This window comes from Oncorhynchus mykiss, chromosome 6, assembly GCF_057628025.1.
Source record: "Oncorhynchus mykiss isolate SJ-2025 chromosome 6, ASM5762802v1, whole genome shotgun sequence".
Taxonomy (NCBI): Eukaryota; Metazoa; Chordata; class Actinopteri; order Salmoniformes; family Salmonidae; genus Oncorhynchus; species Oncorhynchus mykiss.
This window is the reverse complement of record NC_143027.1, coordinates 22,928,455-22,955,594: the sequence shown is the minus strand read 5'-3', so window position 1 is coordinate 22,955,594 and position 27,140 is coordinate 22,928,455. Positions and strand designations below refer to the sequence as shown.

At 44.6% G+C, this 27,140-nt stretch overlaps 1 protein-coding gene and 1 non-coding gene across 5 annotated transcripts in view; both read left to right on the top strand.

The window, feature by feature from the left end:
• Positions 1 to 27,140, top strand: part of LOC110525523 (cytospin-A) — a 30,077-nt gene continuing 2,937 nt past the window's right edge. The window contains exons 1-15 of one of the 4 annotated variants that reach the window (XM_090237265.1): positions 1 to 277; positions 9,377 to 9,536; positions 9,923 to 10,061; positions 10,171 to 11,813; positions 14,067 to 14,274; positions 14,591 to 14,664; positions 14,870 to 15,045; positions 18,233 to 18,399; positions 18,576 to 18,679; positions 19,698 to 19,788; positions 20,325 to 20,420; positions 20,654 to 20,804; positions 21,523 to 21,625; positions 24,805 to 24,921; positions 26,029 to 26,088. In XM_090237265.1, coding sequence (XP_090093391.1) covers positions 9,387 to 9,536; positions 9,923 to 10,061; positions 10,171 to 11,813; positions 14,067 to 14,274; positions 14,591 to 14,664; positions 14,870 to 15,045; positions 18,233 to 18,399; positions 18,576 to 18,679; positions 19,698 to 19,788; positions 20,325 to 20,420; positions 20,654 to 20,804; positions 21,523 to 21,625; positions 24,805 to 24,921; positions 26,029 to 26,088 — 3,279 coding nt within the window. In that variant the 5' untranslated portion in view covers positions 1 to 277; positions 9,377 to 9,386. Of the gene's footprint in view, positions 278 to 5,183; positions 9,537 to 9,922; positions 10,062 to 10,170; positions 11,814 to 14,066; positions 14,275 to 14,590; positions 14,665 to 14,869; positions 15,046 to 18,232; positions 18,418 to 18,575; positions 18,680 to 19,697; positions 19,789 to 20,324; positions 20,421 to 20,653; positions 20,805 to 21,522; positions 21,626 to 24,804; positions 24,922 to 26,028; positions 26,089 to 27,140 lie in introns of those variants that run through there. The other 3 variants (XM_021605706.3, XM_021605707.3, XM_021605705.3) reach the window with 3 other exon arrangements.
• Positions 6,810 to 7,001, top strand: LOC118965095 (U2 spliceosomal RNA). The gene has a single exon (XR_005052429.2). It is a non-coding gene; the product is annotated as a U2 spliceosomal RNA (small nuclear RNA).

The window sequence follows — 27,140 nt, the reverse complement described above, 5'->3', positions numbered from 1 at the left end:
AGACCAGGGCAAGGCTCTGTGAAGGGGTTTTAATGTAGGGGTAGGGACGTCCCAAGGATCCCGGATTGCACTGACTAAGCAAGCATCAGGCTGCTGTTAGTTGCTGCATTGACAACTGAAAAGCATCGTGTCAGATGGACCAATGCAGCTGCAATGGAAACATTGGGATAATCTCCAGTAGCTATCTGTCTGGGCTACAAAGCTTTCTTCAGATGTACTCGCACCCCGGAAGTCATCTTTAATCTTCAAGGATCAAATGGAAAAAGCCAAGAACAAGGTATGACTTTTAGCCAGCTAGATAGCTGTTAAGCTAATGAAAACCTTGCAGCGTTCACGTCTCCTGGAATATTCAACTAGCTAGGTGGGTGTATTTTTGTCTAGCTAATTAGTTAGTATTATAGCTGAATAGTTTGACGCAGCTAACGTTAGCTAACTTAAATGGTTAGCTACGTTAGCTGACAACTCATGAGTGGCTGTATTGATTGATTTGCGTGCTAAAACGATGGCTAGCTAACGTGATTAGAAAATAGAGCTAAAAGTAATGTAGTCCTTGTCGTATAATGAATGATAACTATGTCTGCTAGTTAGTCATATACAAGCACTGGGAAAACAAGCGTTTGGCTAGGTAACAAAATGTTGGCAGCAAGCTATTAGATTGATAGCTGACAAGCAAGGTAAGTTGGGTGACATTCTATCAACTGCTCTATTTCAAATGTCATTACATTAGTAACCAATTGTCATGTAATTAAATGTTTGATTCCTTGAACTTGAAGCATGTCACTCATTACCGCATGCAATTTAGAGATTTATTTAAAGGCCATACTTATTTTTGTTAAAACGCACACTGTTCTCATACAGTAGAATCATTGTGAGTCGATCTTTTAACTGACAACTTTATTTGACTTAATGAAATAATACTTTTTGGGCAACCCGACCAAACTCGCATAAATGTTAAATCTGTAATTCTCATTGAAAGTGAGTCTAAAAAGCTGTTAAAGTTTAGTTTTTGCATATTTTATACTGAACAAAAATATAAACGCAACGATTTTACTGAGTTATAGTTTATATAAGGAAATCAGTCAATTGAAATAGATTTAATTAGGCCCTAATCTATGGATTTCACATGACTGGGCAGGGGCGTGCCAATGGGAGGGCAGGGGCCAATCTGGGAGCCAGGTCCAACCAATCTGAAAGAGTTTCTCCCCACAAAAGGGTTTTATTACAGACAGAAATACTTAGTTTCATCAGCTGTCCGGGTGGCTGGTCTCAGACGATCCCGCAGTTGAAGAAGACGGATGTGGAATTCCTGGGCTGCCGTGGTTACGTGGTCTACGGATGTGAGGCCGGTCGGGCGTACTGCCAAAGTCTCTAAAACAACGTTTTTCTTATGATAGAGAAATTAACATTAAATTCTCTGCCAACAGCTCTGGTGGACATTCCTGCAGTTAGCATGCCAATTGCACTCTCCCTCAACTTGAGACATTTGTGGCATTGTGTTGTGTGACAAAACAGCACATTTTAGTGGCCTTTCGTTGTCCCCAGCACAAGCTGCACCTGTGTAATGATCATGCTGTTTAATTAGCTTCTTGATATTCCACACCTGTCAGGTGGATGGATTATCTTGATAAAAGAGAAATGCACACTAATAGCGACGGAAACTAATTTGTGCACCACATTTGAGAAATAAGCTTTTTGTGCGTATGGAAAATATCTGGGATCTTTTATTTCAGCTCATGAAACATGGGACCAACACTTTACATTTTTATTTTATTTTTTATTTCACCTTTATTTAACCAGGTAGGCTAGTTGAGAAGAAGTTCTCATTTGCAACTGCGACCTGGCCAAGATAAAGCATAGCAGTGTGAACAGACAACACAGAGTTACACATGGAGTAAACAATTAACAAGTCAATAACACAGTAGAAAAAAAGAGTCTATATACATTGTGTGCAAAAGGCATGAGGAGGTAGGCGAATAATTACAATTTTGCAGATTAACACTGGAGTGATAAATGATCAGATGGTCATGTACAGGTAGAGATATTGGTGTGCAAAAGAACAGAAAAGTAAGTAAATAAAAACAGTATGGGGATGAGGTAGGTAAATTGGGTGGGCTATTTACCAATGGACTATGTACAGCTGCAGCGATCGGTTAGCTGCTCAGATAGCAGATGTTTGAAGTTGGTGAGGGAGATAAGTCTCCAACTTCAGCGATTTTTGCAATTCGTTCCAGTCACAGGCAGCAGAGAACTGGAATGAAAGGCGGCCAAATGAGGTGTTGGCTTTAGGGATGATCAGTGAGATACACCTGCTGGAGCGCTTGCTACGGGTGGGTGTTGCCATCGTGACCAGTGAACTGAGATAAGGCGGAGCTTTACCTAGCATGGACTTGTAGATGACCTGGAGCCAGTGGGTCTGGTGACGAATATGTAGCGAGGGCCAGCCGACTAGAGCATACAGGTCGCAGTGGTGGGTGGTATAAGATGCTTTAGTAACAAAACGGATGGCACTGTGATAAACTGCATCCAGTTTGCTGAGTAGAGTGTTGGAAGCAATTTTGTAGATGACATCGCCGAAGTCGAGGATCGGTAGGATAGTCAGTTTTACTAGGGTAAGTTTGGCGGCGTGAGTGAAGGAGGCTTTGTTGCGGAATAGAAAGCCGACTCTAGATTTGATTTTCGATTGGAGATGTTTGATATGAGTCTGGAAGGAGAGTTTACAGTCTAGCCAGACACCTAGATACTTAGATAGATGTCCACATATTCAAGGTCGGAACCATCCAGGGTGGTGATGCTAGTCAGGCGTGCGGGTGCAGGCAGCGAACGGTTGAAAAGCATGCATTTGGTTTTACTAGCGTTTAAGAGCAGTTGGAGGCCACGGAAGGAGTGTTGTATGGCATTGAAGCTCGTTTGGAGGTTAGATAGCACAGTGTCCAAGGACGGGTCGGAAGTATATAGAATGGTGTCATCTGCGTAGAGGTGGATCAGGGAATCGCCCGCAGCAAGAGCAACATCATTGATATATACAGAGAATTGAACCTTGTGGCACCCCCATAGAGACTGCCAGAGGACCGGACAGCATCTCCGATTTGACACACTGAACTCTGTCTGCAAAGTAGTTGGTGAACCAGGCAAGGCAGTCATCAGAAAAACCGAGGCTACTGAGTCTGCCGATAAGAATATGGTGATTGACAGAGTCGAAAGCCTTGGCAAGGTCGATGAAGACGGCTGCACAGTACTGTCTTTTATCGATGGCGGTTATGATATCGTTTAGTACCTTGAGCGTGGCTGAGGTGCACCCGTGACTGGCTCGGAAAACAGATTGCACAGCGGAGAAGGTACGGTGGGATTCGAGATGGTCAGTGACCTGTTTGTTGACTTGGCTTTCGAAGACCTTAGATAGGCAGGCTAGGATGGATATAGGTCTGTAACAGTTTGGGTCCAGGGTGTCTCCCCCTTTGAAGAGGGGGATGACTGCGGCAGCTTTCCAATCCTTGGGGATCTCAGACGATATGAAAGAGAGGTTGAACAGGCTGGTAATAGGGGTTGCGACAATGGCGGCGGATAGTTTCAGAAATAGAGGGTCCAGGTTTTGCAGCTCTTTCAGAACATCTGCTATCTGTATTTGGGTAAAGGAGAACCTGGAGAGGCTTGGGCAAGTAGCTGCGGGGGGGGGGGGGGGGGGGGGGGGCGGAGCTGTTGGCCGAGGTTGGAGTAGCCAGGCGGAAGGCATGGCCAGCCGTTGAGAAATGCTTGTTGAAGTTTTCGATAATCATGGATTTATCGGTGGTGACCGTGTTACCTAGCCTCAGTGCAGTGGGCAGCTGGGAGGAGGTGCTCTTGTTCTCCATGGACTTCACAGTGTCCCAGAACTTTTTGGAGTTGGAGCTACAGGATGCAAATTTCTGCCTGAAGAAGCTGGCCTTAGCTTTCCTGACTGACTGCGTGTATTGGTTCCTGACGTCCCTGAACAGTTGCATATCGCGGGGACTATTCGATGCTATTGCAGTCCGCCACAGGATGTTTTTGTGCTGGTCGAGGGCAGTCAGGTCTGGAGTGAACCAAGGGCTATATCTGTTCTTAGTTCTGCATTTCTTTGAACGAAGCATGCTTATCTAAATGGTGAGGAAGTTACTTTTAAAGAATGACCAGGCATCCTCAACTGACGGGATGAGGTCAATATCCTTCCAGGATACCGGGGCCAGGTCGATTAGAAAGGCCTGCTCACAGAAGTGTTTTAGGGAGCGTTTGACAGTGATGAGGGGTGGTCGTTTGACTGCGGCTCCATAGCGGATACAGGCAATGAGGCAGTGATCGCTGAGATCCTGGTTGAAGACAGCGGAGGTGTATTTGGAGGGCCAGTTGGTCAGGATGACGTCTATGAGGGTGCCCTTGTTTACAGATTTAGGGTTGTACCTGGTGGGTTCCTTGATGATTTGTGTGAGATTGAGGGCATCTAGCTTAGATTGTAGGACTGCCGGGGTGTTAAGCATATCCCAGTTTAGGTCACCTAACAGAACAAACTCTGAAGCTAGATGGGGGGCGATCAATTCACAAATGGTGTCCAGGGCACAGCTGGGAGCTGAGGGGGGTCGGTAGCAGGCGGCAACAGTGAGAGACTTATTTCTGGAGAGAGTAATTTTTAAAATTAGTAGTTCGAACTGTTTGGGTATGGACCTGGAAAGTATGACATTACTTTGCAGGCTATCTCTGCAGTAGACTGCAACTCCTCCCCCTTTGGCAGTTCTATCTTGACGGAAAATGTTATAGTTGGGTATGGAAATCTCAGAATTTTTGGTGGCCTTCCTGACCCAGGATTCAGACACGGCAAGGACATCAGGGTTAGCAGAGTGTGCCAAAGCAGTGAGTAAAACAAACTTAGGGAGGAGGCTTCTGATGTTGACATGCATGAAACCAAGGCTTTTTCGATCACAGTAGTCAACAAATGAGGGTGCCTGGGGACATGCAGGGCCTGGGTTTACCTCCACAAAACCGGCGGAACAGAGGAGGAGTAGTATGAGGGTGCGGCTAAAGGCTATCAAAGCTGGTCGCCTAGAGCGTTGGGGACAGAGAATAAAAGGAGCAGATTTCTGGGCATGGTAGAATATATTCAGGGCATAATGCGCAGACAGGGGTATGGTGGGGTGCGGGTACAGCGGAGGTAAGCCCAGGTACTGGGTGATGATGAGAGAGGTTGTATCTCTGGACATGCTGGTTGTAATGGGTGAGGTCACCGCATGTGTGGGAGGTGGGACAAAGGAGGTATCAGGGGTATGAAGAGTGGAACTAGGGGCTCCATTGTAAACTAAAACAATGATGACTAACCTGAACAACAGTATACAAGGCATATTGACATTTGAGAGAGACATACAGCGAGGCATACAGTAATCACAGGTGTTGAATTGGGAGAGCTAGCTAAAACAGTAGGTGAGACAACAACAGCTAATCAGCTAGCACAACAACAGCAGGTAAAATGGCGTTGACTAGGCAGGGAGGGTCGGATTAACTACACACAGAGCCTGAGTGTGGCTGTTGCATTTTATATTGTTGTTCGGTATAGTTTTGGTTTTGTACACCAGCTGTTAATACAATATTTTTGGTTCTGGAAAATATATTTCACAGCGCTTTAGATGGTACAATGATTCTCTACACTAGCTTGTTTTGTCACAAACTGAAATTAAGTGAACTATTAGAATTTTAGGCCCCACCAACCAGGAAAAGGTGGGGAAATTTCTGCGTAGTGCATCATTAAGCTATATTTTTATGACCTGCTCTTCAATGTCTTGTCCAATGAATGTGACTTATGCAATAGGTATTAGGCCTAGCCTACACTGTCTCTGCAGCCTGCCTTTTGGAAAAATGTCCCAAAGTGAAAAATCTTCAGTTCTTGGAAATGTTCCTCTTGCAGTTTGAAAGGAAACCCCTGCCAAACAAAGCACATTCCTAAAGCTGGAGGTTCCCTCAGCACTAGCCCTTGGTCATGACACTCAGTTCCATTATATATAAGTCATTGGACGAAGGCTTCTGTAGGGTAAGTTTTGTTAAGAGCCGCAATGCTCGGTCTGAGCATACACACCATCGCTCGCGGTACGGTTTTGAAACCTTATCTTTCATATCGGCGAGTAATAATAAAAAAAGTTTAATTGATACACACCTTTTATAGGGTTAGTGTTCCCACATGGTCATATTTCCATGTTACAGCGCTTGTTTACAGAAAACAGATGGAAGACGGAGTGGGCTATCTGTGCTAATTAGCTATCTGTGTCTCCGAACACCTGTAAACGGAAGAACGATGCCACAAAGTTGTCACTGAAAAATATTGTTGGCTGCAAATGTGTTAAAGCGGGTTAAAACAGTCAGGGTGTATTTTGGATTTGTGAAAATATTTTGACATGATATGAAAATAGAGGGATTTATGTTTCTAGAACTGGACCATAATTGAGAATCGATTTAGAGGGAGTATTTGGCTGTTTTGGCTTCCAGAGCCAATTCCCCCTTTAAACAGAATATGTTTGTGCATGTGTGATTGTGTCCTCCTTTGTGAGTTGTTCACCAAAATCCCCTAACCTCCCATACAAGACGGTCCTAGCCATGTTTTCTGTTTGCACTGCATAGCACAGTGTTTCCCAATCCAGCATAATAGGTACATGATAGGGTTAACTTGGCTAAGATCAAGTGTAGGGTTGCAAAATTCAGGAACTTTCAATAAATTCCCTGGTTTCCCAAAATCCCATTTGGAGGATCCCGGAACCAGGAGGGAATAAGCAGAAAAATGCGGAATCCTCCAACCAGGATTTCTAGAAAACCAGGGAATTTATTGAAGGTTGCCAGAATTTTGCAACCCTAATCAAGTGTAGTATCTGTTCTTATCAGTTTATCTAATACATCCCCCGTTGGGGGATTACTTATTAAATGGGGTTTTCAAATAGGGAGTGGGAAATGGGAGTTGCTCCACTTATTTAACCTTTATTTAACTGGGCAAGTCAGTTAAGAACAAATTCTTATTTACAATGACGGCCTAGGAACAGTGGGTTAACTGCCTTGTTCAGCATCTACCCGGTATTGGAGTACCCCTGGGAATGGTGCACCACTTTTCAGGGGGTCACCAGAGGGTTGCCAGGTCAAATCTCTGGTCTGAAGTGAGCTGGCAACTGGAGGGTTGCTGCTGGTATCAAATCCTAAATGCCATTGCCAGCTGTTGTGCCCTTGAGAAAGGCACTTAACCCCCCAAAACAACTGCTCAACAGGTGCCCAGTGTGGCAGCCCCCTCCTCCAACCTCTCCTATCCTGTAGAGGTATGTGTATCTTTTGGACGGGTTGAGATAAAGTGGAAGTCACATTTCGGTTGGACCTTGTGATCTTAAAAGGAAAAATGTCTTGGTTGGATCTGTTAGGACTGGCTCTTTGGCTTTGGAAGATGTTTGACTGTGAGATCAGAGGTTAGTATACACAGTGTATGTTGACTATAAGAAAGGCCTTGAAGTATTACTTCACACCTGAACCTGATGGTCTACAGAAGACATTCCATCATGTTACTCTATGAAGAGTGAGCATAGACTGAAGGTCAGTTTATTCCCCAGTCTCTGTCACCCAGTCCCATTCATTCATAGTTACAGAAAAGAGCAGCCCTCTAGGTCCAGGTTGTGTGTTTGGGTGATCTGGTTTGACTCACATCTGAGCCACAGACAACTGCTACAGACAACTGTAGCCTACCCAGTATGTGTGTTGAGAGCCCATGTCAGCAGCTGGCAATATGCATTGCACAATCCAAACAGAGGTCAGATGGAGGTGAGAACAGGCCTACCCACACCTGACTGGAATGTATAGGCTTCAGTAAGAACACTCATTGTTGCAAGATGTCCCTATTTCTGTGTTTTTGTTTTGCATTATAGGGGCAACTGTAAAGGAATATTCCAATGCTAAGTTTTACATTAATACTGCCAATAAGTGGAATGTTTATGTTACTGTATTGTATTTCCCTTTAGTTATTTCAACATTCACGGTCTGGCCTGTCTCTTTGCCCTCTGGCTGTTCAGGAATGTGTACACTAGATATATTTCAATGGGGGGTCTGAATAAACAAGCACCTCCCCACCACAGGGTTGCAACACACACACACACACACACACACACACACACACACACACACACACACACACTTGCGCACAGCTGAGAAACATTAGGCAGAGTTTAGGCCCACTCCTCATGAGCACAAGCCCTCTGCTGCTCTGCCATAAATGAGGTGAGGGAGGACAACGGGGAACTGTTAGAGAAGCTCTGGAAAGATCTCATAACTCCAGCACAAGGACCAGACAGCGTGTTCTCTTTATTTGCAACTCTTTTTGATGGATTATGTCAGTTAGTCTAAAGACGAAAGAGAATTGAAAGAGTTTTGGCTTCAAGTTGGAATTTCTTAATACGCCAAACAAAAGAGTTTAGGAAAAGTTCACTTTGTCACAGGCACAGATAATTGTCTTTAACCAGAAATGCTCCCTATGTCATTTTATATTTTCAAATGAAGCAAGTATAATATTTACTCTTAACTTTTTGTCGTCTTAATTGATTAAACAATGAGACTTTCCAGGCAGAGAGTTGGTACTTCCATCTGCACCCATCTTAAGAGCAGGCACAAAGATACCCAGAAAGACTGTTTTGGTTTAATGGTCACAGGCTATGCAGTGAGGTATAGTATAGCCAGAAGCAGCAGGTTGGGTTCGATTGTAGGAATCTTAGGGGAGAGCATACAGAAGAAAGGTTTTACTGAGACCCTCGTCTCCGGCAGTATAATTTAAATTTAAACTATGTCCATTTCTCTAAGAACTGTATTGCCTTGCCGATCCTTTTGGAAAGCCATTACCCCACTAATTGGTTCACCCATTTAGCAGATTTTGTTTATTTTTAGGCTATTCTCTTGCAATGTTACACAACCATTCCTTGAAGACAAAACGTCAAATGTTCTTGTGCGCAACACCTAGCCTATTTTTCTTACTGCTTGGGGTGATTTTATTTTTTTCAGGATGAAAAAGACTGCCTCATTTGTCCTTTAACACTGTTTTATAAGCTCTGCTGTTATAAAGCCCCAAATACTTTCCCTACCTTGGTCATCGTGACAGCAAGGCCAGTTGTCCATGCACCTGGGTGAGATGTGAGCTAATACACATGGATTGTGTATTAAATCTTCATCTGTGACAGTAAGAACTTCTGACCGCAGAACAACCCCAGTTAGACCCAAACCAGCCAGTGACTGCCATCTAGTGGAGTTGACAGGAAACCTGAGACTGAGCCAGATGAATTCCAGAGGAGAAAGCCTTGTTTTCCAGACTTGTGGAGATAAGGTGTTTTCCTTTTTATGGAAACCTCTTTTGTGTGTCCACACTGAGGTGTAAATGTATGGGCATCAGAGAGCCCAGTATGAAGAAGACAGGCAGGCCGGTGGGGACTAAGGCTCAGAGTGGAGAGAGGGGGAAGACTGAAGGCACTGCTACAGGAACCACCGGCAAGGCTGCAGCCAAGACCACCACAACAGCACCACTGTCAAAGGTACACTTCTATTATCTCACTACACTTTTTGTTACTAAGCCAGGTACACTTCTACCATATTATGTATTAGAAACTGGATGGTTCGAGCTCTGAATGCTAATTAGCCATGGTATATCAGACCGTATAGCATGGGTATGACAAAACATTTCTTGTTACTGCTCTAATTACGTTGCGTCGTGCCTAAGAACAGCCCTTAGCTGTGTTTTATTTTGGCCATATGCCACCCCCCCCACGCCCCCATGCTTTATTGCTTAAAAATACAATGGCTAACACCCAGTTGTACATGTTTACCATGGTACCGAACATTGCTAAGTTATTCTTCTGGTGGCTGGCTGGATCAGTGGGAGTGGTATTAAAGTGATCTTTCTCATGTGATTGTTCTCCAGGTTAAAAGCAATGATGATCTGCTAGCAGCAATGGCAGGGGGAACTCCAGCTACGAACCGCACTGTGACCAAGAATAAGAGGACTGCCTCCACGGGGAACAGCAATGGTAACCCAGACAGTAAACCAAAGACTAGCACAGGTATTATTTGTTTATATCTTTATATTAGTTGACTAACCTCTAATGTTCTAGTATATTTTCATCATATTTATTATTACTCTGCATTTCATGCTTGCTCTCTCTTTACAAGGTTCCTCAGCCAAACGTGTGACGTCCTCGACCTCCAAGGAGCCCAACTCATCAAGGGATCGTCTGCGGACATCCAGAACATTGCCTAGTAAGAAGCAGTCATCAGGGGCAGGGCAGGGAGATGTGGCCCAGGGAAAGCGCTCTCGCAGCCAGCAGCTAGCAGAGTCAGAGGGCCGCATGAACAAGTCTAAATCAGACAGCCAGATCAGTGACAAGGTGGCCCTGGAGGCCAAGGTGGAGGACCTGCTGGGTTTGGCCAAGAGCAAAGACGTGGAGATCCTGCACCTACGCAGTGAGCTGAGAGATATGAGGGCTCAGCTGGGCCTGGGACGGGAAGAGGTGCCCCCAGAGGAGGGAGAAGGCGGAAGGGGGGAGGAGAAGTCCCTGGAGAGGGAGGTGTCGGCCATCACAGCAGCGGACGTGGAGTCCACGCTGCTCCTCCTGCAGGAGCAGAACCATGCCATCCGTGAGGAGCTGAACCTGTTGAAGAGGGAGAACCGCATGCTGAAGGACCGGCTCAATGCGCTTGGCTTCTCCCTGGAGCAGAGGCTGGATGGCTCTGACAAGCTCTTTAACTACGCCTCCCTGAGCCCAGACCTGGCTGCCAGCAGCAGACACAGCGATGGCAGGTGCACTGGTACCCTTACGTCCTCTGTGGAGGGCTCTGCTCCGGGCTCCCTGGAGGACCTGCTGACGGACCAACAGCACGGTGGTTCATTGGACAACTTGGACAGTGAGTCCAGCGAGGTCTACCAGGGTGTCACATCCAGCGACGACGCCCTGGACGCCCCCTCCGGAGCCTCCTCCTCCTCCGAGTCTGAGAGCCTGCCCAGCCGAGAACGCTCGTGCCGGGGCAGCAGCGGCAATGCCAGCGAGGTGTCTTTGGCCTGCCTGACAGAGCGAATCCACCAAATGGAGGAGAACCAGCACAGCACGGCCGAGGAGCTGCAGGCCACACTACAGGAGCTGGCTGACCTGCAGCAGATCACCCAGGAGCTGAATGGAGAGAACGAAAGGCTAGGGGAAGAGAAGGTAATCCTCATGGACTCTCTGTGTCAGCAGAGCGACAAGCTGGAGCACTACGGCCGGCAGATTGAGTACTTCCGCTCTCTGCTGGACGATCACCACGTGTCCTACGTCCTGGAGGAGGACATCAAGAGCGGCCGCTACATGGAGCTGGAGCAGCGCTACGTGGACCTGGCCGACAACGCCCGCTTCGACAGGGAGCAGCTACTGGGGGTGCAGCAGCACCTCAGCAACACACTGAAGATGGCTGAGCAGGACAACGCCGAGGCCCAGGAGTTGATCGGCGCTCTGAAGGAGAGAAACCACCACATGGAGCGCATCATGGAGTCAGAGAGGCAGGACCGGGGGGCCATGGTGGCAGCGCTGGAGGAGTACAAGGCGGCGGTGAGCAGTGACCAGGTAGAGCTGAGCCGCTGCAGGGCCCAGCTGGACCAGGAGAGGCAGAAGGTGGCTGAGCTCTACTCCATCCACAACTCTGGAGACAAGAGTGACATCTGCCAGCTGCTGGAGGGTGTTCGGCTGGACAAGGAGGAGGCAGAGGGCAGGGCTGCCAAACTGCAGGAGGACCTGGGCCACGCCTGCAGTGATGTCACCAGGCTGCAGGACACCCTCAATAAGGTGAGTCCACGCACACACTATCCTACAGAGGTAGTACACTTTCCTTCATCCAACTCTTTTGATGGTTGCTTCTGTCTCCTGTATCCAACTTGTGAAAAGTTCATAAAAGTCCACTTTCCTCTATACCACCTTAAAGTAACTGTCCAGTGTTTTTAATTCATTATGAGTGAAATAGTTTTCCTTCCAATTTTTTAAATTAAGTATGTTAAAAATCAGCTTTTCTGTGTTTGAATGGTATGGGTCGTACCCAACATCAGAATGGTGTGGCCGTATACCGGTCATTAAGAATATTCATGACAAGTAAACAGCTGATTGGCCAGCTCAGCAAATGAGCCAACATGACATCACATTATGAGGAAATAGAAAGCATTTTTTAGGTGGGGTTTAAGTATTTGTTTTCTTTAATTTATGCTTATAGGATGAGTCAACAACATTATTTGGGTATGAGTTAACAGAATATGAACTTTTAAAAGTTACATTTTCACTGGACAGTTACTTTAAAGCTTTTATAGAAATGCATCTGTCTGCTCTATGCACTCACTGGTCAGTTTATTAGGTACACACATCTAGTACTGGGACAGACCCACCTTTTCCTCCAGAACAGCCTGAATTATTTGGGGCATGGATTCTACAAGTTGGAAAAGATCCACAGGAATGTTGGTCTATGCTGATGTGATGGCATCGCATAGTTGCTGCAGATCAGATGGCGGTAGACCACCGCCACCAGCCTATAACATTGACACCAGGCAGGATGGGTCTTTGAATTCATGCTATTTTTGTCAAATCCTGACTCTGCCATCAGAATGACTCAATAGAAATAAATCCATTCTAAATAACAATTTAGTAAATATCGCACCCCGTGTTCAAGAATGGCCCTTTTCTCGCTCATTTTACTTTATTTGAAAACAAATTTGTCTCCAAAATATTGTTATTGGCTTAAACAAAGTGATTTATTATTAATTTAGAATTATATGAAAGCCCCTTGGATATTCAACACATTATTAACCCTGTTATTAGCAGGACAATATATATTGGTCATAGCTCCTGATTGGCGCATAATGGGATTGCCTTGCAGTTCTCCAGCTGTATCCATTGAAAGGGTGCAAGGTTAAAGGCATGAGGGCAGGGGGCACGGGATGGGCCGCAGAGCCACACACAGAAGACCTAGCCCATGGGGAGGGGGGGTGCTTAGTGCCAGTCTGCACGTTAAAAGTAAAACAATGTTACTAATAATGGCATCTTTATGCTTTCGTTAATAAAATAATGATAAAAATACTCTTTCAAAATGCCGATGTTTATTTAGTTATGGATCCATAACAAATTACTAGGGGAATAAATATTGGTGAATTACAGAAATATCCTCTATGTAATTATTGGCGGAGAGTCACTTCATATTTTTCAATATACTGTAGGCCTACCGTAGGCGACATGAGTCTCACTAGTGTTGAGTAATGTGCTGTTAAAAGCGGTGTAAGTCTTATTTATTTAAAGAGCATATTGGAGTTAGAAGAAAAAGCCTTCAACTATTTTATCACTGCTCTGAGACGAGCGTGGGGACTGGTCTAAATCAATTAGATTTTTATTTTGACTGAATTTCTGTTTGGGTATTGGTTAGACGACAATTATTCAATTAGGGTGTAGAGATGTTATGCTCTTAGTGTAACCTTTATTTAACTAGGCAAGTCCAGTTAAGAACAAATTCTTATTTACAAGGACAGCCGACTCCTTCCTCCCCATCGGGGAATTGAACCCCGGTCTCCCACGTGCCCGCATGACACGGGGATTCTTTAGCTAAATAGCCCAGTACTGTAGCCTACTCCCGACCGTCACGTTGTACAGCACCATTTTTTCCGTTCCATCCTAATGGAAATTCAGAGGGTTTTTCTTGGAATAGAAACACCATTTTTATTAAATGAATTAAGCAAGATTTCTTAATCAGTCCCATATACTATTTTCTTACAAAAAAGGTTTTCAATTCTCTAATACAGCCACTATTGAAGGCTATCAAATGCTTCTCAAAGATGCCCGCTGGTGGTCAAACTAGCACTAACTTGCATTAATGGCACCAGTGGTTCACACTTAAATAACGTGCCATAGAATTCTGCAGCACCATACAAGCTGCGCCGCAACTTTTAAAGGACGAACCACTGTATTCCCTCACTACTGGGGGGGGGGGGGAGAATGAGTATTCATTTGGGCCATTAGTTAATGAATGAGAGGATTGATTTCTTCTGTCCTGGGTGGTGTGTGCAGCTGGATGGGGAGTACCAGGACTTCCAGGAACAGGTACAGAAGCAGATGGCTGAGCAGAAGCGTGGGCTGGAGAAACAGCGCGGTGAGCTGCTGGAGAAGGAGACTGAGATCGGGGACATGAAGGAGACCATATTTGAGCTGGAGGATGAGGTGGAGCAGCACCGAGCAGTCAAACTCCACGACAACCTCGTCATCACAGACCTGGAGAGTGAGTGGGCTCAGGCCAGGGGGGGAAACATGGCACAGCATCATAGAACCACGTCATCATATCACATATCACTGGAGCCACACAATGCATTTTCCACTTTTGCCCACATGGTGGCTGTCAGGCTTCTTGCAGCCTGAGGAAAGTGTGAATAGTCCTCTGTTAGAATAAGAGATTTCTGTACTTGCACCTTTGTTTATTTGTGTGGTTATAAGTCACTCAGGCTAATAAAAGGCACACGTATCTTCCTGTGCTGCGTGTGAATATATCCTGTGGCCTGTTCACATGAACTCAGCCATGTATCTGCTTCCTCCCTCAGACTCTGTGAAAAAACTGCAGGACCAGAAGCATGACATGGAGCGGGAGATTAAGATCCTCCACCGGAGGCTGAGGGTGAGTGGACAGGGCCATCTGAGGACCAGGGTTCACTGACACGGTCAAGCACAACAGCACTATGGTTTGGGCCATGTTCATTACAACTGGAATTCACTAGAAAGCAATATAATGACGTTTGGTTCCCCCCAAAAAATTCAGCCTCAGTATTGAGGGCCGTATCTCATGATGCGCTTGTTTGTTTTGTTTCGCTGTGTGTGTTCAGGAAGAGTCGGCAGAGTGGCGTCAGTTCCAGGCTGATCTGCAGACGGCCGTGGTTATCGCTAATGACATCAAGTCGGAAGCACAGGAGGAGATTGGGGATATGCGTCACCGTCTCCGCGAGGCCCAGGAGAAGAACGAGAAGCTGGGCAAGGAGCTGGAGGAAGTCAAGAACCGCAAGTAAGAGACACTGAGGAACACGCTGTGCTTGATTCCAAGTGTCTCGTCAGCCGACGCCAGCTGTATTGTGATCATTTAAAAAAAAAAAAAAAATTTAACCAGGTAGGCTAGTTGCAACTGCGACCTGGCCAAGATAAAGCAAAGCAATTCGACACAATTCAACAACAGAGTTACACGTGGAATAAACAAACATACAGTCAATAATACAGTAGAACAAAGAAAACAAAAAGTCTATATACAGTGAGTGCAAATGAGGTAAGATATGGGAGTTAAGGCAATAAATAGGCCATGGCGGTGAAGTAATTACAATATAGCAATAAACACTGGAATGGTAGATGTGCAGAAGATGAATGTGCAAGTAGAGATACTGGGGTGCAAAGGAGCTACAGTGCCTTGCGAAAGTATTCGGCCCCCTTGAACTTTGCGACCTTTTGCCACATTTCAGGCTTCAAACATAAAGATATAAAACTGTATTTTTTTGTGAAGAATCAACAACAAGTGGGACACAATCATGAAGTGGAACGACATTTATTGCATATTTCAAACTTTTTTAACAAATCAAAAACTGAAAAATTGGGCGTGCAAAATTATTCAGCCCCTTTACTTTCAGTGCAGCAAACTCTCTCCAGAAGTTCAGTGAGGATCTCTGAATGATCCAATGTTGACCTAAATGACTAATGATGATAAATACAATCCACCTGTGTGGAATCAAGTCTCCGTATAAATGCACCTGCACTGTGATAGTCTCAGAGGTCCGTTAAAAGCGCAGAGAGCATCATGAAGAACAAGGAACACACCAGGCAGGTCCGAGATATTGTTGTGAAGAAGTTTAAAGCCGGATTTGGATACAAAAATATTTCCCAAGCTTTAAACATCCCAAGGAGCACTGTGCAAGCGATAATATTGAAATGGAAGGAGTATCAGACCACTGCAAATCTACCAAGACCTGGCCGTCCCTCTAAACTTTCAGCTCATACAAGGAGAAGACTGATCAGAGATGCAGCCAAGAGGCCCATGATCACTCTGGATGAACTGCAGAGATCTACAGCTGAGGTGGGAGACTCTGTCCATAGGACAACAATCAGTCGTATATTGCATAAATCTGGCCTTTATGGAAGAGTGGCAAGAAGAAAGCCATTTCTTAAAGATATCCATAAAAAGTGTCGTTTAAAGTTTGCCACAAGCCACCTGGGAGACACATCAAACATGTGGAAGAAGGTGCTCTGGTCAGATGAAACCAAAATTGAACTTTTTGGCAACAATGCAAAACGTTATGTTTGGGGTAAAAGCAACACAGCTGAACACACCATCCCCACTGTCAAACATGGTGGTGGCAGCATCATGGTTTGGGCCTGCTTTTATTCAGCAGGGACAGGGAAGATGGTTAAAATTGATGGGAAGATGGATGGAGCCAAATACAGGACCATTCTGGAAGAAAACCCGATGGAGTCTGCAAAAGACCTGAGACTGGGACGGAGATTTGTCTTCCAACAAGACAATGATCCAAAACATAAAGCAAAATCTACAATGGAATGGTTCAAAAATAAACATATCCAGGTGTTAGAATGGCCAAGTCAAAGTCCAGACCTGAATCCAATCGAGAATCTGTGGAAAGAACTGAAAACTGCTGTTCACAAATGCTCTCCATCCAACCTCACTGAGCTCGAGCTGTTTTGCAAGGAGGAATGGGAAAAAATGTCAGTCTCTCGATGTGCAAAACTGATAGAGACATACCCCAAGCGACTTACAGCTGTAATCGCAGCAAAGGGTGGCGCTACAAAGTATTAACTTAAGGGGGCTGAATAATTTTGCACGCCCAATTTTTCCGGTTTTGATTTGTTAAAGTTTGAAATATCCAATAAATGTCGTTCCACTTCATGATTGTGTCCCACTTGTTGTTGATTCTTCACAAAAAAATACAGTTTTATATCTTTATGTTTGAAGCCTGAAATGTGGCAAAACATCGCAAAGTTCAAGGGGGCCGAATACTTTCACAAGGCACTGTATATAGTATGGGGATGAGGTAGGTAGATAGATGGGCTGTTTACAGATGGGCAATGTACAGGTGCAGTGATCTGTGAGCTGCTCTGACAGCTGGTGCTTAAAGCTAGTGAGGGAGATATGTGTCTCCAGCTTAAGAGATTTTTGCAGTTTGTTCCAGTCATTGGCAGCAGAGAACTGGAAGGTGAGGTGACCAAAGGAGGAATTGGCTTTGGGGGTGACCAGTGAGATATACCTGCTGGAGCACGTGCTCTGAGTGGGTGCTGTTATGGTGAGCAGAGATAAGGTGGGGCTTTACCTAGCAGAGACTTGTAGATAACCTGTAGCCAGTGGGTTTGGCGACGAGTATGAAGCGAGGGCCAACCAACGTGAGTGTACAGGTGGCAATGGTGGGTAGTATATGGGGCTTTGGTGACAAAACGGATGGCACTGTGATAGACTGCATCCAGTTTGTTGAATAGTGTTCTAGGCTATTTTATAGATTACATCACCGAAGTCGAGGATCGGCATGCATGAGTGAAGGATGCTTTGTTGTGAAATAGGAAGCCGATTCTAGATTTAATTTTGAATTGGAGATGCTTAATGTGAGTCTAACCAGACACCTACAGTGCCTTGCGAAAGTATTCGGCCCCCTTGAACTTTGCGAGCTTTTGCCACATTTTCAGGCTTCAAACATAAGGGGGCTGAATAATTTTGCACGCCCAATTTTTCAGTTTTTGATTTGTTAAAAAAGTTTGAAATATCCAATAAATGTCGTTCCACTTCATGATTGTGTCCCACTTGTTGTTGATTCTTCACAAAAAAATACAGTTTTATATCTTTATGTTTGAAGCCTGAAATGTGGCAAAAGTTCGCAAAGTTCAAGGGGGCCGAATACTTTCGCAAGGCACTGTAGGTATTTGTAGTTGTCCACATATTCTAAGTCCGAGTCATCCAGAGTAGTGATGCTGGACGGGCGGGCAGGTGCGGGCAGTGATCGGTTGAATAGCATGCATTTAGTTTTACTTGCGTTTAAGAGCAGTTGGAGGCCATTAAGGGAGATGTATCTGCAGGTTTGGGTTTAACAGTGATAGTCACATTGATCAAGCTGGATGTGCTGGTCTGTATTTTCATACACATGAAATGGGTGATCTGACACCTGATGTGCCCTTGGTCTGTATGTGTGTGTTTTTGTTTGTCTCCTCAGGCAGGATGAGGAGAGGGGCAGGGTGTATAACTACATGAATGCAGTGGAGAGGGATCTGGCTGCACTGAGGCAGGGTATGGGCCTGAGCCGTCGCTCCTCTACCTCCTCAGAGCCCTCTCCCACCGTCAAAACCCTCATCAAGAGCTTCGACAATGCCTCCTCACAAGGTACCCCAACCTGCGAGTGTAAGATATGGACCCCTTTTCTGACTTCTAATTTGACCTGTACATTCCTAGTAATGAGCCTACCAAGCATCACTGCTCCTTCCTTATACAGTGTAGTTCTATTACTGTGGGATTTCTACCTGATGTGACTGATTTGTGTCTTCTTCTGTTCACAACAGGCCTAGTCCCCCCGACCTCTGCCCCTGCTGTCACATTACCACGCACTCCCCTGAGCCCCAGCCCCATGAAGACCCCTCCTGCTGCCGCCATCACACCCATGCAGGTATATCACCTAGAACATTTGACCCACTGACCCATTTCAGTGTGTTTTATTTGCGTGGCGAGCTCTAAATGTAGGCATCTGGTCAAACACACACACAGAATCCCTGGCTTACACTAGACCAGTCATTCACACAGAACTACTTACCAAGGTCTAGATCAAATGGAGTGTTTTTAGAACCCACCAGAGCAGTGTAGGATGGGGAGCGGTGTAGTAGTTAAAGAGTTACTCTGACCACCAGGTCAAGAATTGTTCTATATTCCCAGTGTTTATAGACCTCCAATACTCTACAGGGGGCATTTCCTCTTCTGGCACTTTGTCACAGCTGGGCTTGCCTCATACACAGACCGTGAGATGGAACAGACATTGAGTTTTTGATTGAGAGTATTGTCCCATCACTTTAATTCCATTACCTCACTTTCCCTTCACTTACATTTTGGTAATTTTGTGGATTATCTTATCCAGAGTGACTTACTGTCAGTGCATCCACATCATCCATAGATTCTTTCTCAGTGCATTCAATTGCCCCATAAAAATATTTTTCTCATGTTTTAAACTCTCACACATTTTTGAGAACATAATGAGCTTCATGGCTCAAGGACTACTACCTTTGTCATGAACTTTGCGGTGCTATACAGTAGACGGACACATTCAGTCAGGCCATGTAATACTGTGGATAAGAGGGGGGAAATCTGAGCCTTCGATATTTTACATGCATTATTCTAGTAGAGAATCTGGTGTTCTCATATAAAAGGATCAGAGTTCAGGGGGAGATGGGTTTTTCTGTTTCCTCATATACAACTTTCATAAGTCTTCAGTCTTGTTGTTGCATCTTTCTTTTTTTACCTCCTCTGCAGTCACGGGATTATTGCCAGTGGCTGGCTGCTAGTGCTGCTGTCAAAATGATCTCCTCAAGCTGGGCCTTTTTCCAGAAATGGCAAACAGTAGGCTACTTCTGTTGGGAGGATGAAGACATTTTGTATGTGAGAGTTTTAATCAAATGATTGTTGGTCTATTTCAGAGACAGTCCATAACTGGGTCCATCTCAGCAGCCAAACCCCTCTCCTCTCTGAATGACAAAAGGCCCAGCTACACAGACATCAGCATGCCAGGTGAGTCAGTAGCACAAACCAAGCTCCATGTCTGGATCTCATTCGGTCTCCCTTGAACAAAATGAGAGAGGCGTTTTAATGTCACAGGAAAATAATACAATTTCATCTTGGACATTAGACCTCAGTGAGTCCTCATATTATGTGGCTATATCTCAGCGAGTGTGTTGGTGCCTTGCCTCAAGCAGGGGGGTTGGTGTAATTAGCCCCTGAGGAGGCGAGCGTGCAGAGCTTCATGTTGACTTTAATATGGTGAGGGAGGTGTAACAAAGCACCATGGGTGAGTAAACATGAAGCCCTGCTAACTTCATGTTCAAAGGCCTATAAATGTGAACGTACTATAGTGGTCACAGCCGCCAATGTTTCGTTTAATGTCCCGGCTGTTTTCTTGCATGGAAAATTAACTTCCTTCCATGGTGCTTGACAGTTCCAGGCCTGGAATGTTGCTTTTGACCCCACATCCCTCTTGCTTGAAAGTCATATTTGTTTCTTGACTGGTTGTGGGGTTGTTAATATTGCCACTGTCCTTCCCTCCACAGCAGAGCATCATCTTAGGGGCTCCTCTGCCAGCCGCCCTGCCTCTGCTCTGCAGAGGGTCTCAAACATGGACTCATCTAAGGCCATGGCCATATCAGGTATCAAAGTCATGGAAATAGGAATTGACCTTGAAATAAAGCCGCAATTCTTCTAAATGGTTGCCAGTAAAATTAAGTGCATTTTGAGAAAGAAATCAATGACATTTGACAAAATATTTGATTGAATTGCTTCCCCTACCATGCACACACAGCACAGATCAGACTTTTGAGGTGTCACTTGCTGTGAAGACGTGTCAGCCACACTGTATGGTTGTCTGTTTTTTGGTGGCCAGTGTCCCGCAGGAGCAGTGAGGAGATGAAGAGGGACATCTCTGCCCCTGAGGGTGGCACCTCGTCCTCTCTGATGGCCATGGGCTCTGCTTCCTCCCTGTCCTCCTCCTCTCCCACCGCCTCCGTCACCCCCACTGCACGCAGCCGCCTCCGGTAACAGCCTTACCAGCTCCATACTTTCATACCATACATAGGAGTCCACTAAGTCCTTTGTATGGTTAACATTCTATTTTTACCAGTTTTGTTTTCGAGACCACTTAAAGCTAGACTGATTCAATTGAGTCAAACCCAAGACCGGGAGGGGTTCGAGAGTGTGTCAAGACCGGGAGGGGTTCGAGAGTGTGTCAAGACCGGGAGGGGTTCGAGAGTGTGTCAAGACCGGGAGGGGTTCGAGAGTGTGTCAAGACCGGACCAGAAAAATGCACAAAAAGTCCAATTCAAGACCATGATTGTAATTGTGTCAAATCGCCACCATAATAAGAGTTGAAAATGTCCAGTGTTTCTGTGTGTTTATATTTAGACATTCAGAATGCAAGCTGAGGGCAAATAGGGAGCCACTCTACAACTTCCCCAGTCTCAACTTACTAATAGTGAGAATGCTAGCCTGATGAAGTGGTTTTATGCGCTTACTGAATAGGAGCTGATAATTATTAATGGTCTCGGGAAGAAATGACGAGTCCTGATTTGTCCGAGACCTAGTCGAGACTGAGACACTCTGTGTGGTCTGGAGACCGGTCTCGAGTACTACAACACTGATTTTGACTATAGCATTTAGGCTTCAATGGACTTTGTGGACTAGCCAGGTACATGGGATCTGGATATGTGTATTAATTCAAATGACTCTGCCCTTTCCTATGTGATTTGTGTTCAGAGAGGAGCGGAAGGACCCCCTCTCAGCCCTGGCCCGGGAGTATGGGGGTTCCAAGAGGAACGCGCTGCTCAAGTGGTGCCAGAAGAAGACTGAGGGGTACCAGGTATGTGTCGTTCAGTCAGAACAGACCTGTTGGGATGAGAATGAAATCTCGGGTCATTTCACCTCTCATGTCACTGACTCGCCTGTTGATAATCATTTATTTAGTTAAATATCTCAACAGTGAGACTGATCCAATGGATGTTTTCTTTTTAGAAGTTAAAATATCTGGTGTGAGGTTCATTAATGACAGTCTAATTCAATAGCGTTGAATAGCGTCAGAATGTCCTTTATTCCTCCAGAGTCTAGTTGATTGAGTTTTAAGAGCCCCTCTCAGACACCTATATCAGTGCATCCTTTATGCTCTCCTTTTCAAGTCCTAAACCATTCTCGATGTTATGAGGACTTGTCAGTTTTATTGTGTTGTCCTTATAGTTCCTCTCCTACTCTAAAGCATGGGATTGGACCAACAGTGCCTGGGAACGGCTTCAAGCGTCATCCAGAGAGGGAATAAACATTTAGCTACTATAAATCAACTATATTGATTTGTTGAATTTGCTATCTAGGGCAAGTTTTTAAGACTCAGTCTATCATATTGAAACAGCTTTGTTTTCAATGGTCTTGTTGGTTCTGGTGCAGAGAGTGAATGGTCGTCATGGTTCCCCCTTTACAGAGGTCCTCTTCAGGAATTGTGCCAAATTACACACGTCCTTTCAACTGCCTGACAGAAAAGCTGTGGTTTGCCTGGCTGGGAGGAAAGCATTGGGATGTAATGCATTGCGCTAGTGGGATGGAAACTAACCATCTTTGTTTTTTGTGGGGAATTATTTTGTTGTTGTTGTAGCTGAGGAAACAATCCTGCCAGGATTATAATGTGCTAACAGAAATCTAGTTTCTATCGCACTCTTTCTCTCTACCACACTTGCTGTCTCGACCAACTAAGTGCTCGGCTATGAAAAGCCAACTTATATTTACTCCTGAGGTGCTGACCTGTTACACCTTCTATAACCACTGATTATTATTTTACCCTGCTAGTCATCTTATCTGCTGGTCATCTATGAACGTTTGAACATCTTGAACTATCTGGCCTTAATGGTCATGTACTCTTTTAATCTCCAGCCGGCAAAGCCAGAAGAGAACTGGCCACCCCTCTGAGCCTGGTTCCTCTCTAGGTTCCTGTCTTTCTAGGGAGTTTTTCCTAGCCCCTGTGCTTCTACATCTGCATTGCTATATCTGTATAAGCACTTTGTGACAGCTGCTGATGTAAAAAGGCTTTATAAAATATATTTGATTGATCGTTTCATCTGGTCAGATTAACTTGAGCAGACACATCATACTCAATCAGCATACACTAAGTATACAAAACATTTAATAACACCAGCGCTTTCATGACATAGACTGACCAGGTGAAAGCTATGATCCCTTATAAATGTCACTTGTTAAATCCACTTCAATCAGTGTATGAAGGGTAGGAGATGGGTTAAAGAAGGACTTTTTAAGCCTTTAGACAATTGAGACATGGATTGTGTACAGTACGTGTGCCATTCAGAAGGTGAATGGGCAAGACAAAAGATTTACAGTGCATTCGGAAGGTAATGACCTTTTTCCACATTTTATGTTACAGCCTTATTTTAAAGTTGATAGATAAATAAAAACTCTACGCACAGTATCCAATAATTACAAAGCGAAAACAGGTTTTTAGACATTTTGAACATTTCAAAAACCGTTACCTTATTAACATAAGTATTCAGACCCTTTGCTATGAGACTTGAAATTGAGCTCAGGTGTATCCTGTTTCCATTGATCATCCTTGTGACGTTTCTACAACTTGACTGGAGTCCACCTGAGGTAAATTAAATTGATTGGACATGATTTGGAAAGGCACACACCTGTCTATATAAGGTCCCACAGTTGACCGTGCATGTCAGAGCAAAAACCAATGATGAAGACCGCTTGTCTGTCAATGTTGGTTATTTAATTATTTCATCTGAGCTCCTAGGGTGTGCAGCTCTCCTTTTTTAAGTGTTATACTCCACTAACCAGCATCTTGCCTAAACAGGTATGAGTTTATTTAGCTTCCAGAGCAAAAACCAAGCTATGAGGTCAAAATAATTGTCCGTAGAGCTCAGTCAGGCTTGTGTCGAGGCACAGATCTGGGGAAGGGTACCAAAACATTTCTGCAGCATTGAAGGTCTCCAAGAACACAGTGGCTTCCATCATTCTTAAATGGAAGAAGTTTGGAGCCACCAAGACCCTTCCTAGAGCTGGCCACCTGGCCAAACTGAGAAATCGGGGGAGAAGGGCTTTGGTCAGGGAGGTGACCAGGAACCTGATGGTCACTCTGACAGAGCTCCAGAGGTCCTCTGTGGAGTTGGGAGAACCTTCCAGAAGGACTCCACCAGACAGAACGACCCTAAGCACTCAGCTATGACAATGCAGGAGTAGCTTCCGGACAAGCCTCTGAATGTCCTTGAGTAGCCCAACCAGAGCCCGGACTTGAACCCGATCAAACATCTATGGATGGACCTGAAAATAGCTGTGCAGCGACGCTCACCATCCAACCTGACAGAGCTTGAGAGGATCTGCAGAGAAGAATGGGAGAAACACCCCAAATACAGGTGTGCCAAGCTTGTAACGTCATACCTAAGAAGACTCAAGGCTGTAATCGCTGTCAAAGGTGCTTCAACAAAGTTCTGAGTACAGGATCTAAATACTTATGTAAATGTGATGTGTCAAGAACTGCAACGCTGCTGGGTTTTTCACACTCAAAAGTTTCCCTTGTGTATCAAGAATGGTCCCCCATCCAAAGGACATCCAGCCAACTTGACACAACTGTGGGAAGCATTGGAGTCAACATGGGCCAGCATCCCTGTGGAACGCTTTCGACACCTTGTAGAGTGCATGACCTGATGCATTGAGACTGTTCTGAGGGCAAAGAGGTGCAACTCAATATTTGCAATGTGTTCTTAATGTTTTGTACACTCGGTGTATACGACCTCATCCTTCAGAGAAACGAGGTCATTCTCATAAAACAGCTTGTTCTTGGGGAACACAAGCCTGTTTATTTGAGACATTATAGCCACCAGTAGGATGAGGCAGCATGGTGCTTTTAGGACCAACGTCTGGGACCTGACCCAGTTATATATTGTATTATCAATACCAAACTCCTCCTGCATCCCACATGTCTTTACACTGTACATTTGCACTACAATGAAAATAACCCTTTGCCCCTCTTTCTGGCAGAACATCGACATAACAAACTTCAGCAGCAGCTGGAACGACGGCCTTGCGTTCTGTGCTGTGCTACACACCTACCTGCCTGCTCACATCCCCTACCAGGAGCTCACGAGCCAGGACAAGGCAAGCCTACCTCCTACTATGGTGGTGATGATGATGATGATGATGATGAGTAACAATGTGTCAAAGAACTATATCCAGATTTCCATCCAACCATTACATGTGGAAGAATTACCTGACTAAAATAAGTCACAACAGGGCTTATGGAAACAGGAAATGTTGGTGCAAATTCACAAATGTCGATAGACAATTTGTTTCGTTTGACCTGGTGGGATCTTTTTGTGACTAAAATTAATTATTCAAGAAATGCAGTGGAAATGCCTTTATGTGCAAATATTGATATAATAACATTATATCGAAGTAAACTCGGAGTCACAAGATAATATGGGCCTACCACCACCACACGGAAAAGCATCAAAAGTTTATTTGTGGTTAAGTGTACGGTAATCATGCAAATTTACAATAGGCTAAATATCAAAGGTAGGCTATTCTGTGAATGCTGATGACATGATGATCGGTGCTCGGCTGCCAAATATTAAATAAAAATCTTACTCTTTTAAAATCATATAACCCCCTGTCCACTTTCAGCCAAGTCTAGAGAGCGTGTGCTGAAACCAGGTTGTGCAAGTTTGCTATTTATCGCAACAATTTTTGTGACAAAATCATCATTAGAGTTGAAGTTGCGATGGAAGCCCATTTTAACTTAGTTTTTTTATTCGGTACATGGGAACATAACCACAAGTAATTTTTATGTGCACCATGTCGGCACGCGCGTACCTTTATCTGCACCATGTCGGCACGCGCGTACCTTTATCTGCCCCATGTCGGCACGCGCGTACCTTTATCTGCCCCATGTCGGCACGCGCGTACCTTTATCTGCACCATGTCGGCACGCGCGTACCTTTATCTGCACCATGTCGGCACGCGCGTACCTTTATCTGCCCCATGTCGGCACGCGCGTACCTTTATCTGCACGCGCGTACCTTTATCTGCACCATGTCAGTTTGATGGAAATTCTGGTGGGAAAATGTGCATATTGTTTTATGTAGATTTTTGAATATTTACATAAATCTCTCACCAATTGGAACCTAGAACCTAGCTATTGTTTACAGTTGTCTCATTAATCTGTCATCAGGGATCATTAGTGTGTTTTTGTCTCCCTATCTTTAGAGGCAAAATTTCACACTAGCCTTCCAGGCTGCAGAGAGTGTGGGGATCAAGTCCACTCTGGTAAGTGAAAGATTAACTGAACTGAATATTTTCACAGGATTATATTCAAAACTATATCTCACAGCTTAAAAGAAAATCTAATTTTGAATAGAGAATCTTTCAGGCTCATTTCACCTTTAAAAATCACCACAATGTCACTGGCAAGGTTGTGAATTGTGGCCTGCTATTCTATTGCATGTTGAGGATGGTATGTTTTCTGTGAGGCATTGAGATTGTGGACTGTATAGGCTCTTATAGGCAGACTCCTGTAGAGAGGATCTTTAGGATGAAACTGCCTTCATTGAGCAGGCTTGCAGGTGCAGTTTCATAGTATCACCTGGACTGCTATTTTAGCCCTTTTCACAAAATAAGTCCTCGCATGAGTGTATATCACTATCCATAGCTAGGTATAAAGCAGGCCCTGTGTGAATTGTCCTGACATTTGTTTTATGGGTTCACTTGGTTCCAGAAATAGAAGATGCAAGCTCTTCTTTTCAGAATTTATGCCACAAAAGCAATTTTCTGACCTCCACAGTTATTTCTAGTCAGATTGTGTAACTCTGACCTAGACAACAACAGCATGTTATTTCAAGTTTTTATTTACAGTGCCTTGCGAAAGTATTCGGCCCCCTTGAACTTTGCGACCTTTTGCCACATTTCAGGCTTCAAACATAAAGATATAAAACTGTATTTTTTTGTGAAGAATCAACAACAAGTGGGACACAATCATGAAGTGGAACGACGTTTATTGGATATTTCAAACTTTTTTAACAAATCAAAAACGGAATAATTGGGCGTGCAAAATTATTCAGCCCCTTTACTTTCAGTGCAGCAAACTCTCTCCAGAAGTTCAGTGAGGATCTCTGAATGATCCAATGTTGACCTAAATGACTAATGATGATAAATACAATCCACCTGTGTGTCATCAAGTCTCCGTATAAATGCACCTGCACTGTGATAGTCTCAGAGGTCCGTCAAAAGCGCAGAGAGCATCATGAAGAACAAGGAACACACCAGGCAGGTCCGAGATATTGTTGTGAAGAAGTTTAAAGCCGGATTTGGATACAAAAAGA